The sequence below is a fragment of the Scyliorhinus canicula genome, chromosome 18 (assembly GCF_902713615.1).
Source record: "Scyliorhinus canicula chromosome 18, sScyCan1.1, whole genome shotgun sequence".
NCBI classification, from domain to species: domain Eukaryota; kingdom Metazoa; phylum Chordata; class Chondrichthyes; order Carcharhiniformes; family Scyliorhinidae; genus Scyliorhinus; species Scyliorhinus canicula.
In genome coordinates this window covers 108,065,869-108,086,546 of record NC_052163.1, presented here as the reverse complement: position 1 = coordinate 108,086,546, position 20,678 = coordinate 108,065,869, and the positions used below count along the sequence as shown (strand labels likewise).

At 45.5% G+C, this 20,678-nt stretch overlaps 1 protein-coding gene across 2 annotated transcripts in view; it reads left to right on the top strand.

Moving 5' to 3' along the window:
• Positions 1-20,678, top strand: part of LOC119953191 (phospholipid-transporting ATPase IC-like) — a 139,781-nt gene that overhangs the window by 72,478 nt on the left and 46,625 nt on the right. The window contains exons 1-8 of one of the 2 annotated variants that reach the window (XM_038777181.1): positions 553-657; positions 3,736-3,894; positions 8,386-8,474; positions 9,786-9,979; positions 12,093-12,301; positions 13,147-13,178; positions 15,055-15,211; positions 19,772-19,960. In XM_038777181.1, the coding sequence (XP_038633109.1) occupies positions 633-657; positions 3,736-3,894; positions 8,386-8,474; positions 9,786-9,979; positions 12,093-12,301; positions 13,147-13,178; positions 15,055-15,211; positions 19,772-19,960 (1,054 nt within the window). In that variant the 5' untranslated portion in view covers positions 553-632. Of the gene's footprint in view, positions 1-552; positions 658-3,735; positions 3,895-8,385; positions 8,475-9,785; positions 9,980-12,092; positions 12,302-13,146; positions 13,179-15,054; positions 15,212-19,771; positions 19,961-20,678 lie in introns of those variants that run through there. The other variant, XM_038777182.1, reaches the window with a different exon arrangement.

Sequence of the window (20,678 nt, the reverse complement as noted above, 5' to 3'; positions counted from 1 at the left end):
GGAGGTGTGGGGTTAGTTAGGGTGCTCTTTCCAAGGGCCGGTGCAGACGCGATGGGCTGAATGGCCTCCTTCTGCACGGTAAATTCTGTGATCTCTCCTTAGCTCCCACCTATCCCTGACCTCCGACTTTGCTCGAACTTCTTACAACTATGAAATTTGCCACATTCCTATCCCCTCTTCAGCTCTGAAGAAGTAAATACGGACTCGCAACATTAACTCTGTTCCTCGCTCCACAGATGCTGCCAGACCTGCTGGGTTTATCCAGCATTTTCTGTTTTTATGCCAGAAATCTTTGGTGCAGGCGGAGTCTATGTTGTACTGGAGTGTCATCCTATGGTTCCATATGCTGCTTTAGTGAATAACCCTGTCAGCCCTCCAGCTACTTTTACATGGACTCTTTGAACGAAAATATCATAGTAACTACAATATTTCTTGATGTGATCAAATTCCTCCAATGTGACCAGGCCTTTACACTGACACTGGGTTTTCAGCAGTTCGTGTAGCATGGCAGCATTAATTGAAGTAACAACGCTGATTGAACAGTCTTATAACTGAAAACAATTTTTGCTTTCAGTGAAACCAACCTTAAATACCGACAAGCACTGAGCATCACACACAAAGAGGTAAACACGATGGACCAACTAGCACAGTTTAATGGTGAGTGTGAACTATGGATCCAGAACCTTCTCCCGGGTTTCATTGGTGTGAAGCCTTTTCAACAGAACATGGTCTGCAGCAGAACAGCATTGATGGACTTTGAGGATCTTTCCTCATTTCCTAAATTATCATAGATTCTTAGAATCCCTACTGTGCCGAAGGAGGCCATTCGGCCCATTGAGCCTGCACCGACCCTTTGAAAGTGCACCAGGCTCCTGCCCTATTTTTGCAACCCCATAACCCCACCTAACCCACGCATCCTTGGATACCAAGGGGCAATTTAACATGGCCAATCCACCTAACCTGCACATCTTTGGACTGTGGGAGGAAACCAGAGCACCTGGAGGAAACCCAGGCCAGAATTGAACTCCGGCCCCTGGCGCTGTGTGATAGCAGTGCTAACCACTGTGCCACCGTGCTGCCCCTATACACTTTATGTATAGGGGCTGGTTTAGCACAGGGCTAAAGAGCTGGCTTTTAAAGCAGACCAAGGCAGGCCAGCAGCATGGTTCAATTCTACCAGCCTCCCCGAACAGGTGCCGGAATGTGGCGACTAGGAGCTTTTCACAGTAACTTCATTTGAAGCCTACTTGTGACAATAAGCGATTTTCATTTGTTTTTCAATTTCATTTACAAAGAACAAAGAACAAAGAAAATTACAGCACAGGAACAGGCCCTTCGGCCCTCCCAGCCTGCGCCGATCCAGATCCTTTATCTAGACCTGTCTCCTATTTTCCAAGGTCTACTTCCCTCTGTTCCCGCCCGTTCATATACCTGTCTAGATGCCTCGACTACCTCTGCTGGTAAAGCGTTCCAGGCACCCACCACCCTCTGCGAACTCCCAGATCTCTCTGTACATCAATTTTTCCCAAGACCCTTCCATTTACCATATAGTCCGCTCTTGAATTTGATCTTCCAAAATGCATCACTTCGCATTTGCCTGGATTGAACTCCATCTGCCATTTCTCTGCCCAACTCTCCAATCTATCTATATTTTGTTGTATTCTCTGACAGTCCTCCTCGCTATCTGCAACTCCACCAATCTTAGTATCATCTGCAAACTTGCTAATCAGACCACCTATACCTTCCTCCAGGTCATTTATGTAGATCACAAACAGCAGTGGTCCGAGCACGGATCCCTCTGGAACACCACTAGTCACCCTTCTCCATTTCGAGACACTCCCTTCCACCACTACTCTCTGTCTACTGTTGCCCAGCCAGTTCTTTATCCATCTAGCTAGAACACCCTGAACCCCATACGACTTCACTTTTTCCATCAACATGCCATGGGAAACCTTATCAAATGCCTTACTAAAGTCCATGTATATGACATCTACAGCCCTTCCCTCATCAATTAACTTTGTCACTTCCTCAAAGAATTCTATTAGGTTTGTAAGACATGACCTTCCCTGCACAAAACCATGCTGCCTATCACTGATAAGTCTATTTTCTTCCAGATGTGAATAGATCCTATCGCTCAGTATCTTCTCCAACAGTTTGCCTACCACTGATGTCAAGCTCTCAGGTCTATAATTCACTGGATTATCCCTGCTACCCTTCTTAAACAAAGGGACAACATTAGCAATTCTCCAGTCCTCCGGGACCTCACCCGTGCTCAAGGATGCTGCAAAGATATCTGTTAAGGCCCCAGCTATTTCAACCCTCGCTTCCCTCAGTAACCTGGGATAGATCCCATCCGGTCCTGGGGACTTGTCCACCTTAATGTCTTTTAGAATACCCAAAACTTCCCCCTTCCATATGACAACTTGACCTAGAGTATTTAAACATCCATCCCTTGCCTCAACATCCGTCTTGTCCCTCCTTTGTGAATACCGATGCAAAGTACTCATTAAGAATCTCACCCATTTCCTCTGAGTCCACGCATAAATTCCCTCTTTTGTCTTTAAGTGGGCCAATCCTTTCTCTAGTTACCCTCTTGCTCCTTACATACGAATAAAAGGCTTTGGGATTTTCCTTAACCCTGTTAGCCAAAGATATTTCATGACCCCTTTTAGCCCTCTTCATTGCGCGTTTGAGATTCGTCCTACTTTCCCGATATTCCTCCAAAGCTTCATCAGTTTTGAGTTGCCTCGATCCTATGTATGCTTCCTTTTTCATCTTAGCTAGTCTCACAATTTCACCTGTCATCCATGGTTCCCTAATCTTGCCATTTCTATCTTTCATTGTCACAGGAACATGTCTGTCCTGCACCCTAATCAACCTTTCCTTAAAAGACTCCCATTTCAAATGTGGATTTACAGTCTCTTATCTAACCCCAAGTATTGCTCTGTGTTACAAATGAGAAACTGATGTTGATTTAGGAGTGGTAAGAAAGGGACGTGTATTTTAGCGGCAAACTCAAAAGTTCCCTCGCATTTATTTATTTATTTATTTATTAATTATTAAGCGGCAATTTAGCATAGCCAATCCACCTACCCTGTACATCTTTGGGTTGTGGAGGCGAAACCCACGCAAACACAGGGAGTAGGCGCAAACTCCACACAGGCAGTGACCCAGAGTCGGGATCGAATCTGGGACCTTGGCGCCGTGAGGCCGCAGTGCTAACCACTGCACTACCATGTTGCCCTTAGTTCCCTAACATTTATATCCTGAACCAAATGATTAAATAAATGGTTGAAAGGTGAATTAAAATCTCTGTAAACCTGTAAGATCCTTGACCTCAGTTGCTTGTCTCGGGCCCTATCTATTTTGAAATCATTATTATTAGCTGGTTCTAAACCAATGTGTGGAGTCCTGTCAACAGCACTGTGGCTAAGAAAATTAGTTGCCTGTCCTCGTGTCTGATTCTCTGTTTGCCCAATTTTATAAGGGAGCTGAGGGTGTAAGAAGCCAGGTCCAAATTTATAGTGCTGAATTACTTTTATTAAATTGAAAATTAATTAAATTGGTAAATTCAATCTCGGGTGAAGTTTCACGACTTTGGGGGACGCTCCACTCGAGTGTACCTCACTTCTGTCCAGTGAGCCGATATGGCACCTGAGCTGGCCTCACCTGCTTTCTTAAAACAAGGTGCAGAATTGCCAGCAGCCTTTAAGCAAATTCACATTGTCTCCACAGGTAGAATAATCTGCGAAAAGCCAAACTGTGACCTGCACTCATTTACAGGCACTCTATTTTGGAAAAATCAAGAATTCTCACTTGACAATGAGAAAATATTACTCCGAGGTTGCAGAATACGAAATACGGAGAAGTGCTACGGTGTGGTTTTATTTGCCGGTAAGTAGTACGGTGCACACTAATGTGTTGCGGTCAGAATGCAGGTCTTCAAATTGAACACGGCCTATTCCGGCTGATATTAGGTGATGATTGTCAATTCAGCCTCTTGGCTAAGATCACGTGTGAGATCAGGTGCGATGACTGCCCTTGTCAGCTTGGATCTAGTACGTCTCTGCTGTTGGGACCATGAATTGGATTCAGTTTGAATTGGATTTTGGATCGAGCAATGAGATGGATAAAGGTCTTGCTCCATCCACTCTGCATGCTTTGTAACTCTGTGAAAGGAATAACACTTTTAAAAAAGAATTTGGTAATTGCGATACTCATGAAATACATTCTACTCCTTAAGCATTGTTCCTTCCTTTAGTTATGTTAATTACATTGCTTAATCCAAATTACTGGATAATTCAAGTTAGCGAATAATTCAACCTTCTATAATGCACGGAATGCCTGCGAATTATGAAGCGTAGGCTATAATTAAATCTGGCCTTTCAAAAACACTTTAAATTCTCGGTGACAGAATTCAGCACACACGAACAGTCCTTCTGTGGCTGCATGCATGTTGGCACTTTTTGCACAACGAGCGATTTAAAGCAGTCAGTGTTCTTTATTTTAAATTTAGAGTACCCAATTCATTTTTCACAATTAAGGGGCAATTTAGCATGGCCAATCCACCTACCCTGCACATCTTTGGGTTGTGGGGGCGAAACCAATGCAAACACGGGGAGAATGTGCAAACTCCACACAGACAGTGACCCAGAACCGGGATCGAACCTGGGATCTCGGCTCCGCGAGAACATAGAACATACAGTGCAGAAGGAGGTCATTCAGCCCATCGAGTTGGCACCGATCCACTTAAGCTTTCACTTCCCCCGTATCCCCGTAATCCAATCTAACCCCTCCTAACCTTTTTTGGACACTAAGGGCAATTTAGCATGTCGAATCCACCTAACAGTCTTTGGACTGTGGGAGGAAACCAGAGCACCTGGAGGAAACCCACGCAGACACTGGGAGATCGTGCAGACTCCGCACAGACAGTGACCCAGCGGGGAATCGAACCTGGGACCCTGGCACTGTGAAGTTACAGTGCTAGTCACTTGTGCTACCTTGCATGTACAGTGCTAGTCACTTGTGCTACCGTGCACGTACAGTGCTAGTCACTTGTGCTACCGTGCACGAAGCAGGACTCATAGACCACCATCAATAGTGTCCAACATCGACCTGAGCTGAGGTGAAGGGGGAAATTGCTTTGTCCTCTTTAAAAAGGCCCAACAGGGGTTTATGGTCCGTGATTATTATTATTTAAAAAAAATATAAATTTAGACTACCCAATTAATTTTTTCCAATTAAGGGGCAATTTAACGTGGCCAATCCACCTACTTTGCACATCTTTGGGTTGTGGGGCTGGAACCCACGCAAACACGAGGAGAATGTGCAAACTCCACACGGACAATGACCCAGAGCCGGGATCGAACCTGGGACCTCGGCGCTGTGAGGCAGCAGTGCTATCCACTGCGCCACCGTGCTGCCCCATGGTCCACGATTATTAAGTGTCGGCCATAGATGTACAGATGGAAATTCTTTACTCTCAATATCACAGCCATTCCCCCTTTTTTGATTTGGACATTGCATCATTCCATATCTGTCAAGGTTCATGATGCATACGTAATCAGTCGCGCGGGGACATCATCCCATCGATGGGAGGGGACTGCCCCTACTCTGTATGAAGAGGCATTGCATGCTAGTACCAGATGTCTTGTGGGATCATAGTGCAGCAAGATGTTGGATGATAGAAGCTGTAGTTTCACTTTTCATCCTGTGGCCCCTGCAATGATTTCTTCAACAGTACGTGTCGGAGTGTCAGTAAAGTAGCCAAGTTGGGGATGAATTTCCCAGAATAATTCATGAGGCCAAGGAATGACTTCAGTTTGGTCGTGTTTCATGGGGTCGGTGCCACTTTTATGGCCTTTACTTTGTCCTCTCCAGGGTGCAGGCCATCTTTATCGACACTGAAAACCTGGTCTGGGTCTGGGAGCAGCATCTAAAGGGCTAACATGGGAACCCGTACACTACAAGCCACACGGGGAGGTCGATTAGTGACCCCCATAGTCCACATGAGGGTTATCACCATGTTCCGGTCAGATTTTGGTGAGGGCATGAATTTCACCCTTCCCGCTGGCAGACTTTTAGGCAGAGGGAGAGTGGGAGGGTATGTGCGAGGGGGGGTTGGGGATCGGAGTGAAATTGAAGGGATGGGATTCCCTCCAGTTTGCAGCCCACTCCAACCTCACAATTATTTTACTGTGGGATGGTACGCCTACCCTTGACCAGTTGAGGTCCTTAAGCAGTCAATAATTAGCTACCCAGGGCCATTCCTTGCCCAGTCTCAATTTTTAGGCCAGTGGGAGGATTTACCTGGTATGGGGGACGACCAGTAATGAACGGGCTTAGATCTTGGGCAGGATGGGTTGGCGCCTCCCTCAGCCTTTCCTTCTGAAACCCCGATCACACCCTTTCCAACCCCACCCAGGCCTCCCCTCCCCTCCCCATCCCTGGTCCCCTTAAATTTACCTTGTCCTCCCGTCCTGAGCCTTCGGCTCATGCACCTTCCGAAGTTCCCCTTCTGTCCACTGCAGCGCTGTTGCTGCAGGGGGTGGAATGCTGCCCGCCAATCAGATGGTCCGACAGCTCTCCAGTGAGGAGCGCAAGTCCCTACTTGAGTCAAACGGCAGCTCATTCAAGTGTGGAATGGCTGCGAGGCCCTCGGGAGTCAACGGCGATGTGCTCCCCACATACCCTTTGGATGTCGGGAGGGAAACCCCGCCATGAAAAAAAACTTCGGCCCAGGAACCCACATCACCCTGGCTGAGGTCAGGAAGTTTTGTCACCTGCCTGAGGTCCTGCTCGCTCCAGTCCCACCCTGAGTTAAAACCGCTGCCCTTAGTCATCAAGGTAGACTGCGAGGGCTGAGGCCTTGCTTTGGAAAAACCTAGGCTTTGAGAGAATGTGACTGTGATAATAAAAGGATTAAGATCCTGCCCGTGTGACAAAGCTATCTGACCTAGATAGACTTGGGAACATGCTTACAAGTGAAGAAAGCAGAGAATTAAATTGGATGTTAGGAAGTGCCTCCCTGAGTGGACTCATCAACCTGTGGAATAAATGCTGGCATATTCTGCGAGAACAAATTCACGGCATGAACTTTGCAGGGAACTAGATAAGTTCCTGCAAGTGCCAAATTTCTCTGCGTACGTTATTCAGGTGAGTGCTAGTATCACCAGACATTATCATCTCCCGGAGCTTAATTGCCTTTGTGGTCAGAGAAAGATTTCTAAACTTGGACTAAGGTCATTGCTACTCCTGGGAGATTGTCCACGCGGTCCTCCAATCTTGTCCGTTGCCACCCCACTGCCAGTGAGAAGGCAGAATGTCCAGTCAAAACTCCATTCACTTTCCGCGGGAACAGAGTATCCCCGCCGCGAGCGAAGTCGGAGAATCCCGGCCTGAATGCCTGAGTTATGTGGGAGCAGAAACAGGGATGAAGGACTGGTGTGTACCCATTGCATTATGTTGGAATGGGACAGACTCAATGGGGTGATTTTGTCTGTAGATGGTCCAAAACCGACAATAGCAAATCGGCAGCGCATGTGACATCTCTTCCAATTGTTATTATTATTCCCATTAAGATCAAGAGCGATGAAAATCAGGAGAGATGTTGAGCAAGTGGTTGCTTTACACTACAGTAAGTCTCCACTTAACATTGCCTCTCTCAACATTGCCTTTCTTAATGTTGCTTCATTCTGATAAGTTAGTGCCAGTAAACCCATTTGACGTTGCCAGTTTCACTTCAACGTTGTTTGCCAGACTTCCTCTTCTGTGTTCCTGGGCCTTGCCTCCGTTCTTGCCTCAGACTCTGGGTGGGGCCTTTGACTCATCTCCTGGCTGCTTGCTGTCTCCCTCGGCTCCCTGGCTTCACCAGTGCTGAACTCCCAATGAAGTCTTCGCCTCCATCCAGTGGCAGACATTGGTCAGTGCAGGTAGTTCTGCTGATAATTGCACCGACCAACCTCTGTCACTAGATGGAGCCTGGTCAATCTAAAAATACTGTACAGATGTCCACAAGGTGAGTGTATTTTGTTTGTTGTATACTGTATTAGTTTCTTTTATGTTTAGTGATATATGTTATTTTGGAAGGAATGCACAGTGTGGCACACGAATGGTGCAGCATTTCAACTTGTGCATCATTTTTTTCCGGGCCAGAGATGTCTGAAGGAACTTAACTCTGGCTTTATTGTTGATCCCTATGGGAGTCTACGATTAACTTAGTCATGAATTTCTGGAACACAAACACGACTTTAAATGAGGACTTACTGTACCTTCCAAAGCCAAAATTGCTGCTCCCCTGCCCATAAATTTACTGCTGATATTAGCATAATGACCCTCTTCAGCACACAGCATGTTGACTTGTCTTGTATTTCATTTAATTTCCAGGGGTGGATACAAAAATAATGAAGAACAGTGGGAAGTATATCTTGAAGAAAACCAGAATCGAGCGCCTCATGAATCGTGTGGTGCTTCTGGTATGTTCAGTCACTTTTCACTTGCTCTTCCACTTTGCCGGAATATGTCCCTTTGTAACTTTCTGTGCCTCCTATCGTTGTGACATATGCGCACTGGTAACTCCCTATTCCAGTCACCAGTAAGCGTACGGTGAAAAGCTGAGGCCCCGGTCATCAGTCATCTCCCACTGGTCGGGAAATGTTCCCTTTACCCTGACTCTCTAGTTTTCATCCTCCCAACCAATTACCGACCCAGGTAGAAAGTGCAGATCCAGTTTTTATAGTTGATCGGCAGCGGTGGGTAGCTTAAATTAAAAGTGGGAAAATGTTGGAAACGCTTAGCAGGTCTGGCAGCATTTATCGCGAGAGAAACCGAGCCAATGGGTAGATTCCGATCGTCCACCCCCCCCTCCCCCGGCCCCCCCGCAGTCCCCCATCCCCGCCAGGATATTCCAGTCTTGCCAGAAGCCAAAGGACCTTTGGCCGGGCTGCCGAATCTCCCGCTGGTGGGCTCCCCCACCGCACGGCTGGAAAATCTCAACCAACGTTTCAGGCCACTGGTCTGTTATAAGTTCTCAATCATGTAATTAAGCTTGTGTATTAAGCTGTGAGTTAAATAGACGTAAAGGAATTGTTTTTGTTTTTGGAGGGGGGGGGGGTGGGGGAGAGTGGTAAAACGAAGCACAAAGTCAGAAAATGGACGTGAGACCTCTTCACTGTATCGTGCATTTCCGTCTGGTGCTTGTTTCAGACTTGCCTCCAAAACAAAGCTTTATTTCCCCAAAGTGCTTTTATAGTCCAGGATATACGTAGGAATGTCCTGAGGGGTAAGAAAGGTGCTGTTTCTGAAAGCATATACAGGTAAATTCCTGTTTTTGACCAAATGGATGTTCATTCGGTAAAAAAGGATTTTCCTTAAAACCGGCACTGTGCAGTTCACCCTGTAGAATTAAGAGTGAAATAATGAGAGAACGGCGATGCGGTCAGACAAAAAGATGGATATATTTCACACCGCAGTGCCATGCACAAAAAACAAAGAGGAACCGGCAAACGATTAAATAAAGTGATTTGCCCGAAGGAACGCTTCAGCCTAATCGACCGAAAAAATAAATCAAAATAATACTCGCCCCTGTCCGATAAATCGGTATTGAGTAAATTCTGGATTTACCTGTGTTTCTTACTGCCTGTCTGACTTGGTTAAGGACTGGGCTTAGTGTCCAGGACGATCAAAGCAGGCTGCAGCTACTTGGATCAAAGGTGACTGTAACATTACCTATAAGGTGAAATTGAAACGGAAATAACCAACTGCAATTGTATTTAATGCACTTCCAGGTTCTCTTGATTCTCGCTGGTTTAGCCTTCTGCCTGGCTGTTGGAAGTGCCGTCTGGGGTGTGAAATTCGAAAAGAAAGTTCCCTATTTCGACCTTGTGCCTGATGGTTTCAGCCCAGGATATGAAGGCTTTCTGTCCTTCTGGGGATATGTTATTATCTTGAACTCCATATTGCCAATGTCACTTTATGTCACGTAAGCAAGTCATCATCCCTCTGCAAAGCTACACGCAAACTTACAAATGCTTTGAAATGTGCATCTATCCAGGCTGTTTTGCCCTCGACCTCCTTCCTAAGAGATTAATAGCGCAGAAAGAAAACTTTTGGTGGACTGCCAGATCAAACAATTCTACTGATTTCCTCATAATTCAGAAAGCAAAGGAAAGAGAGCTGTTGGAAAGCAATCAATGCCTTTCTATTAAATTGAAAGCAAAATACGGCAGGTGCTGGAATCCCGACACAAAAGCAGAGAGAATGCTGGAAGAAACCCAGCAAGGTCTGGCAGCATCTGTAGGGAGAGGAGACAGAGTTAATGTTTCGAGTCCACTTGACGTTTCTTCAGAACTGAGGGAGAGGGTGAATCCATTTGATATTTTGTCTCAAAAGAGGCTGGAACAGTGATTAGTTGGAGCTGGGAGAGACTGAAAATAAGATATAGCAAACCTAAGAACAAGTGACAGATGGCCCAGTTTGGGGGAAAGGGGGGGGGGGGGGGGGGGGGGGGCAGTGAGTGTTTGTGCATTGAGGCAAAAAATGTATGAGGTATTTTAAAAAACGGGAAAAAATGGTTCAGCTGAAGGAGGAAGGTCTCAGTCTAAAATTGTTGAACTCAGTGTTGAATACTGTATTTCTATTATACATAGTATTTGATAGTAATTGAAATGATAAGCTTAGAAAGAGAAGGTAAGGGTATGAATCATTAGTCAAATTGTGTGCTTTAAAACATGATTTTATAGTTTTAAACATCATCCAAGTCTGGCTCTGATATGAACTAAACCTCTGAAAATAGCTGATAAGAGGTTTGTTGCACGTTAAGGCTCTGAGATACGATTAGTATGTGTACCGATATCGACCATCTCCAAACATAGAAGCAGAAATTCTCCAGCTATTAGATTCATTTTTCCTGCTAGCAGGGCACCCCAGTGCGTTTGCCAGCGGCATGGGACGGTTTCAATGGAAAATCCCATTGACAAGTGGCGGGAAGATAGAATCCCGCCACCAGTGAATGGCATGGCGCCAAGCAACACGCAGGGACTGGGGAATCCAGACCAGAGTCTCTCCGTCATCAAGCTAAACATCGTGTGTTTCTCTTATCAAAGGCTGTTCTCTGAGCAGCTGATGCTGCAGCAGTGACGGCTAACAGTTGTGTCACGCACTGCTCAATTTCAGTATCAATGGGCGGCACGGTGGCACAGTGGTTAGCACTGCTGCCTCACAGCAACAGGGACTGGGATTCGATTCTGACCTTGGATGCCTGTGCGGAGTCTGCATGTTCTCCCCGTGTCTTCGTGTATTTCCTCCGGGTGCTCCAGTTTCCTCCCACAGTCCAAAGATGTGCAGGTTAGATGGATTGGCCATGCTAAATTGTCCCTTAGTGTCCAAAGGTTAGGTGGGGTTACGGGGATAGGGCAGGGGATCGGGCCTGGGTAAAGTGCTCATTTGGAGGGTCGTTAAAGACTCGATGGGCCGAATGGCCTCCTTCTGCACTGTAGGGATTCAATCATTCTATGAGCTTCGAATGAGTCAAATTGCAGAGTGAGGACAAAACTAGGGGGAGGATACAAAGTAATATGTGCTGATTTTAATGAGGTCCAGGAGAGGGAGCTATGTTATTAAATTGTACAAACAGCCTTGGACACTGGAACTGTTACTGAAAAGAATATTGTCATTTACCCTGCCCTCTGGTGAGGGAACAGTGAAGCAAACCTAGGCGGTAGGAGTGAGAAAGCCCTGAAATTATCGGAATTTCCGTGGTTCCCTTACCACTAAATACATGAACCTCTGAAAAGCAGCTAGTGACACAGAATTGTACATATTGAAAGAACTACTTCCTTTTAGCAGCCGCTTACTTTAAATATTTCAGCGGGTCTTTTATTTGACTGAAAAACATGCCGATTTTTAATCGCAGTACATTGCAAAGTGGTGTTAATAAATGCCACCACTTTGTCCCTTTTACGATGGTTAGTACTGACGTGATTTGTGCAGTGCCTTTAATATTTAACTTACTGTAATTCTGATTGTTCTCACGATATCATTGCAAGCTAACGCTTCAGCATACAGCAGGTAATGGCAGGAATGTTATTTTTCAGCTTTGAACTCCTCCACATAGCCCAGAGCTTTTTCATTAACTGGGATCTGAAAATGTACTGTGCTCAGAGAGACTGTCCTGCCAAAGCAAGAACCACCACCCTGAACGAAGAGCTTGGCCAAATAAAATACATCTTCTCAGATAAAACAGGCACTCTGACCCAGAACATCATGGCATTTAAGAAATGCAGCATCAGTGGACGGGTATATGGTAATTATTGATGTTAATCAGTGAGGAACGACCGCTGTTCCATTTTACAGAACTCTTGTCAGCTGAATACTCTACAATGGAACTGTTTAAATAGTCCACAAATAGAGGGCAAACTGTTTCCCCAAAGAGTTTTGATTGCAAAAAGGGCTTGTGATGATTTGCAGTTTCATCTTGGTTTTATTTGTGAAGTTGCACAAATTTGTAGAGGTCAGGGAGACCAGTTCTTGCAAATCCTCACAGAACTTGATGTATGTGCGACATGAACAAGCCTTTTCCAGTAACTACCTGCAAAACAGATTCATTCTCCTACTTTGGCATGGGACATATTAGTGCCAGAAAACAGGTGTGCACTTTTATAATGTCTGACGAACACTCAGGACATCCCAAAGTGCATTAAGCCTTTACCAACATAATTGGTTATGTTGGCAATTAACTTGAGCACAATAAAGATCCCAGGAACTTCAGTTTATGCAACTGATTAGTTAATCTGATAAAGCAGGCACTCTAATCCAAAAGTACTTATTTGTTGGTTAGATATAATGTACAGAAAGAAATTGGTAAATAACCATCTGGAAAAGGGATTGAAGATGTCAGGATCAGGACGTTAGTTGGCTGGATGGACAGTGCGAACCAGATTGGTGCCAACAAGTGTGGGGAAGGAGGGGTCAATGTTCAATTCCCAGTACAGCAGGGGCGGACTCGTGACCTGCCTCCTTGTCCTACACGTGGCGGAGGGCAGAGAACTCAAGAGGGGGAAAGCTATGTCATGGTGGATTGTAGAAGAAATCTTGGATCAGAAATATTCTGTATTTTGTCAACTAAAGTTTGAATTATTTGTCTTTCAGGTAATCAATTTGGCGATGTCAATAGAGCAAAGGTAAGTGTGTTTTTAATCAAAATTATTTGTCAGGAATCTGACTTTGGCAGTCATTGAATTTTGAGATTCAGTTAAAACCTGGTACCCATTAAGTACTGCTTACTGACCTACAAGTGATTACAGGAAGATAAGGAAGGCCCCTCTCTATATTTGTCACAATATTTTAACTGGGATGCCTAAAGATTAGTATCATTGCCTCATGAAGCACTGGTAGAATAATGGAACAAATTACAATTTGTGATGTATATTTCACGTATTCATCACCAGTAGCTGAATCCGGAACCTGGAGGGTTATGCATGTTTATAAGAATCTTTATCTTTATTAGTGTCACAAGTAGGCTTATATTAACACGGCAATGAAGTCACTGTGAAAATCCCGTAGTCGCCACATTCGATCGCCTGTTCGGGTACAAGGAGGGAGAATTCAGAATGTCCAATTCACCTAACAAGCACATCTTTCTGACTTGTGGGAGGAAACTGGAGCACCCGGTGGAAACCCACGCAGACATGGGGAAAATGTGCAGACTCTACAAAGGCAGTGACCAAGCTGGGAATTGAACCCGGGTCCCTGGCGCTGTGAAGCAACAGTGCTAACCACTGTTCTACCGTGCTGCCCATGTTTAGCCATGTGAAGTGCAAGGTGGGATGTTTTGTGGGGCAGTGCAAGCTCCCCTACCTCTGAGGCAGAAGCTCCCAAGTTCGAATCCCACCCTAGGACTTGATGGCCAAGGAAGCTGTGTTGATACCATGGCCAGACAGGTTGATTATCAACCATTAAATCCTTCCAAAATGTCTACGGCAGGTGGTAATAGTCTCCCAGTCAGCCATAACTGCAGAAAGCAGCAGCAAACCACTGCAGTACCTTGCCAGGCATAACACTGGACCAACATATGAAGTGCATGGTCACCAATGCTCTCTTATGGCATGGGACCTGAAGAGAGAGATGCAGGTAATGAAATAATTAAGAACATTTCCAGCCCTTCTCACTGGCAGAATCTTTCGGTCCCCCTGTGGCAAGTTCCCCTGCAGTGGGACGGCCGAACCACACAAAACATCGTAGACATTGGCAGGGCTGGAAGATCCCGCTATGCTGCCAATAGAAAGCTGCCTCTGTCCGGAAAACAAGCCCCAGGGAGGAGTTGGAAAATCCCGCCCATAGATTGAACATACTGAAGTAATAAGCATTTTATGGAAAAGATACCTTTGTTAATAAGTGGAGAAAATAACTTGTTTTAGTTTTATTTAATGTTAACTTTAAATCTGAGATCGAAAGACATTTATTAACCAATGCTTTTAAGGGATATGTGAATACGTTGGGCATTTGGAGTTAGGTTACAGGTCAGCCACAATCTCATTGAATGGCAGAATGGGTTGGAGGAGATGAATGGCCTCCTCCTGTTCCTGTGTTCCTATATCTACAAGAAATTAAATCCACTCCCTCTCATGTTGGAATAGACCAGAGGCGACCGCTTCATCAGTAACGAGGGTGGAATCATCATCGTAATGTCATGTGTGCTCTGCCCAAAGGCAAGTCCTCCGCTATTGTCCACTGATGCTTTATCCTGAGCTGTCGTCTCGGCAGATTTTATGTCAGTGGTGATCTGCCATTGCCTTCTGCTGTCGGGGGCAGGGCAAAGAGAGAGGTCCCAACTTCACCACATCCAGGACAGGAATCAAACCCGTGCTGTTGGTATTACTCCGAGCCACTCACTCGGCAAACAACCCCCCCCCCCCCCCCCCCCCCAGAAGTGGAATATCAACTGTCATACAATGCATTTCAGTTCTTATCCCATAATTCTCCACTTCAACCAGCGTTCATCAATTATTGAGCCACTCGCCTCACCCCACATTGAGAAAGTCACTGGTGTGTTTACAGGTCGTTGACTTTAGCTGGAACACGTTCGCCGATGGAAAGCTGACGTTTCACGACAGTTCACTTGTGGAGCTGATCCGATCAGGGAGCGACCCTGGAGTGCATGAATTCTTCAAATTACTGGCTGTTTGTCACACGGTGATGGTGGAGGAGAAAAATGGTGAGTTTGAATTGTCTCTGTTTAGTGACTGTTGAATTTTACTGATGTTTACGCAGAATACTGCTCGAAATGCAAACAGAATATTTCTTCAGTGATAAATAGGTTCTCTTAATTTTTGCATTAATTAGCTCTTTATACTCCAAGGACTGCCCGATTTCCTATATTCTTCTCATACATGACATGGAGATGTCGGCGTTGGACTAGGGTGGGCAGAGTAAGAGGTCTTACAACACCAGGTTAAAATCCAACAGCTTTTGTTTCTAATCACTAGCTTTCGGAGCGCAGCTCCTTCCTCAGGTGAGGGAAGGAGCTGCGCTCCGAAAGCTAGTGATTCGAAACAAACCTGTTAGACTTTAACCTGGTGTGTAAGACTTCTTGTTCTTCTCATATATGTAAGTGGGGATATTTTGACTTTAATGAAGCAAAACAAATTTTGGTAGCAATTTTACCATTTAGAGAAAAATGTCCTTTGACACAAAGATGGTTTTAACAGCACTTAGAACATAGAACATAGAACAGTACAGCACAGAACAGGCCCTTCGGCCCTCAATGTTGTGCCGAGCCATGATCACCCTACTCAAACCCACGTATCCACCCTATACCGTAACCCAACAACCCCCCCCCCTTAATCTTACTTTTATTAGGACACTACAGGCAATTTAGCATGGCCAATCCACCTAACCCGCACATCTTTGGACTGTGGGAGGAAACCGGAGCACCCGGAGGAAACCCACGCACACAGGGGGAGGACGTGCAGACTCCACACAGACAGTGACCCAGCCGGGAATCGAACCTGGGACCCTGGAGCTGTGAAGCATTTATGCTAACCACCATGCTACCCTGCTGCACTTCTGTCACTTAAAGGCTGAAGAGAAGTTGCTGTTACGATTTCAAAGTTTAGAGAATAGGGCGGGTATTTCAGGTGCACACAACAGGCAGAAGCTGGTGCTCGCTGCTGGGATTAAATAATTAGCAAATTCTGAGGTAATTGCAATCATTTGCTGATAAGTGCTCCCGTTGGGTGATGCTCCACATCAGAGAAGTTTATTTGTGCAATCGGCCCTCACAATTCTGCTTTCAAATATTCATCGCTGTGATCCCACAGTTTCAGAAAGGCAGCTTGGGTAACAAACTATAGACAAACTGGTCATTGCAATGTGAACACTGCTTTAGCTGGGCAGTAGCTTGTCCAGGGCGCAGGCATTAGAAATACATTGGGTGGAATTCTCCCGGGCAAGGGGTTTGCAGGCGCGTAGGATTTTAATCCTGGCCTTATTGTTGATTGCTGGTGAGATTTCAATCCTTGGAGTCTGAAATTCTGGCGAAGGCCTGACACTGCCCGGGCACTTAATTCTGTCAACGGGAGAGATGTGGGGCTCCCAATGATTCTACTGTCAGCAGGCCAGATCTCTGTCATCAGCATCTAATTCCACCGGAGAAACCAAGGGAAAACCTTTATACTGACGGGATTTTACTGTCCTGCCAAAGTGAAAGGGCCTTTTAGTGGCTCACCGCTCACCCCTTCCCCAAACTAACCAAGTACTCAAATGAAGACAGAAAATGTCTGATATGATTAAAGAAGAGCAACACTCAAACAAAGCCAATACATGCAAAATACTGAAGCGAGAAACATGGACAGAAATGAGGAATTCAGGTCCCTTTGTAAGGGGAGGCCGTGGTGTAGTGGTATTGTCGCTGGACTAGTAATCCTGAAACCCAATATAATGCTCAGGGGTTTGAATCCCACCACAGCAGATGGTGTAATGTCAATTCAATACAAATTTGCAATTAAAAGTCCAACCATTGCCGAATGTCGTGGAAAACCCATCTGGGTCGTTAATGTCCTTTTGGGAATCTGCCAAGGCCTGGCCTACTTGTGACTCCAGATCTGCACCAATGTGTTGATTCTTAAATGCCCTCTGAAATGGCCCAGCACGCCTAACCAATTCAAGGGCAATTAGGGATGGCCAATAAATGGTGGCCCAGCCATTGACGTCCACATCCAATAAATAAATAAAAACCAAAGAGAAAATACTGAAAAATCTCAGCAGGTCTGGCAGCATTTGTAGGGAAAGAAAAGAGCTAACGTTTCGAGTCCAGATGACCCTTTGTCAAAGCTCTGAATAAATAAAAAACAACCTCATTAATTTAGCTTTTGAGGGTCAAATATTATCCCATGCTAAAATTCAAGTTCGAAAGGTACTAAGCAAATAGTTTCAATACCTTGGTGGGGAGTGCCTTATTTAATCTGCAAGGTGAATGCTCAGTCTAGATGGGTCCCTGCAAGTAGAGACAGGAAGGGATTCACCAGGATTAATAAGGTGCAGCTACATAATGTACAGTTGGCTGCAGGTGGGGCAAAATCTTTTTTCCAAAAGCTGTGTCAGGTCAACACAATGGCTGATAAAATAATAGCCTCCATACATAGTAAAGCAAATGTAGACGAAGAGAGAAAAAACAGTTAGCCCTGGTGCCGAGATCCCAGGTTTGATCCCAGCCCTGGGTCACTGTCCGTATGGAGTTTGCACATTCTCCCCGTGTTTCATGGGTTTCACCCCCACAACACAAAGATGTGCAGGGTAGGTGGATTGACCACGCTAAATTGCCCTTTAATTGGAAAAAATGCATTGGGCACTCTCAATTTTAAAGGAATGACAACAATAAAGTGTTTAAAAGATGCTGTATCGCTGTTTCAACAAACTGAATGGTTTCCTGGGCTCACAGTCAAGCCTTATAACATAGGCTTGTCCGAGAGCCTAGACATCCAATACGGCGCTAAAACGTGTGCCACAAAGGAAACATTGATTGACAGCTTAGGCTGTCTGATCTTTGCTGTCAATTTCACAATGTTTGTTCACACAGGTTAAGTGGTTTCAAGGATTTGTGATAGACAATTAAAGGGTCCGGATGATTGACACTTCTGTTAGCTTGTAGTGCAACAACTGTTTTTTCAACATAGGTGAAAGTTATGAATGAATTACTTGTTAACACTTGTTTTTCACAAGGAATTATACACCATAAGATTTATTGGTTCTAGACAATGTATTGTGGGTTAATGGGCATGGCAGTGGCATTGCTTGTTATTGGGGGCAAGAGGGGCCATGGGATAGGTGGAAGGGCAGACCTTGACATACGAGGCATGAGGGGTCATGGGGTGTGTGAAAGGGCAGAACTTGGAATAGGGGGCATGAGGAGGACATATTGAACTTACCTTCAAAAGGTCCCCTCATGTAGACAAGGGTAAAGACTCCTCCGAGGAGCTGTGAACTGCAACTCTTTAAAACCTGGCCTGACTCCATGAAAATTGTGGAGGAGTGGGAGATGCCTGTCCCCCACAATAGAGCTGTCTGGGTTGGGAGTGCTGGATGTGGACTTTTGACATGTACCAGTTCATACACTTTGAGTGGGGGGGGGGGGGGGGGCGCAGATTTAGGACTGAGTTGAGGAGGAACCTCTTCACCCAAAGGGTCGTGAATCTGTGGAATTCCCTGCCCAGTGAAGCAGTTGCGGCTACCTTGTTAAATATTTTCAAGGCAAAGGTAGATAGATTTTTGAACAGGAAAGGAATAAAAGGTTCTGGTGAGCGGGTGGGTAAGTGGAGCTGAGTCCACAAAAAGATCAACCAAGATCTAATTGAATGGCGGAGCAGGCCCGAGGGGCCAGATGGCCTACTCCTGCTCCTAGTTATTATGTTTTTATTAAGGCACTCAGGAAAGTTAGGAAGCCCCGTTATGGGACCGGGAATCCCAGAATTGGGAGCCGTCTGCCATTTTTGAAGAGTTTGAGTCAACCTCCGGGCCCTCGTGTTTGTTAAAATTAGTTACAACTGCCTAATTTTATTTTACATTACTGAGGTTGCTTCTCCATCGGGTAAATAGAACAACTACAACATGATACAGAAAACCAAGGCGGGGGATTTTGCGCCCGAGTTGGTCGCAGACGCAAATGGCGACACGGGCGCAAAGTTCCAGGAGAGCTGGAAAACGAGAATCTCGCCGGCGAGATATCGGTTTCACATTTTCCTTGCTCTCCACCCCCCTCCCCCCACCCCGCAAATAGTGGCGTAGTGAGGTTCCTGCTTATTATATCGGAGGTCCGGGCACCTTTTAAAAAGCAAGCCAGAATGTCGGGATTCACGGCGTATGCCTCCATTTTATTTTTTCGTTCTGCGCAAAGCTGGCTGTGCAGCCAGCGAGCTGCAGGTTGGTTTCCTTGCCTCATCCAGCCCTCTACACAGAGGAGAAAATTCCGCCTATTGGCATGGATTCACCATCACAGTTTTCCTGCTTTACCTTTTTTTTAATAGAAAAGGATGAGATTAGCAGCAGAAATTGGGCCTTGGTGAAGTGGGATAACTGGACTATTTTAGGTTTTCCTTTCAGTTTGGACCTCCCTGTTCTAATCTGCAGAAAACTTTCAGTACTGGACACGATTAATAACCATTACTAAAAAAGTTCACCGGTGTTCAATGGGAACTCAGAAAGTTGATTTGACAGAATTTCTGAATCTATTCCAGGCCATGTTTGGACATTGAACTTTTCCTGTTTGTCTTACTTCAAGGTCAGCTTGCATACCAAGCCGCTTCCCCGGATGAAGGGGCTCTGGTCACTGCGGCAAGAAATTTTGGTTACGTGTTTCTGTCACGCACGCAGGACACAATAACCATTAGTGAGCTGGGAGTGCAGAGGACGTACACAATGCTGGCGATACTGGACTTCAACAGCTTCCGGAAGAGAATGTCTGTTATCTGTGAGTAGCTAACAACAGACAACTAAAGAATAAAATGCATTTCCACTTTTGGAGTCATTCTGGCACAGAAGGAGGCCATTCAGCCATGAAGTCCATGCTGTCTCTGTGTGGAACAACCCAGTCAGTTCCATTCCCTATTCTATCCCCTAGCACTGTAAATTTATATCCCTAACGTTCCTATCCTATTCCCTAACCAATGAGGCCTGCACCTCAAGCACCCTGATAGACAACGGATTCGAGGGATCATTATTGCTCGTTTCCCAATAGAAGGTCTTTTACTGTAAGGTGAAACTTCCTTTCAATGAAAGTTGTTTTTTTTTGATTTTGCATCCTGTCTTTCCTTAACTATGCAGCCATGGCAGAGATCGCCTCTCGTTCCTCTGCCAATCCCATAGTCCATCTCAACATGGTGCTTTCCTTTCAAATCCTCCAATCCGATTACTCTGTGACAGGAGCCCAGGGAAGAATTCTCCAGCCCTTCCCGCTGCCGAGATCTTCCAGTCCCCCCCCCCAAGTCAACCACCGCGGCGGATTCCCCGACGGTGGCACAGGCGAAGAACGTAAATCACCGTTGGCTTCAGCGCAATCTGAAGATCCCAAGGGGGAGTCGCATCCATCATGGGAAAACCTGCCAGAGAAAAGGCTGGAGAATTCCGCCCCTAATTACTCCTGTCAGAGATATTGGCAGACACATTTTGTATATGTTTTGTTTTAAAAT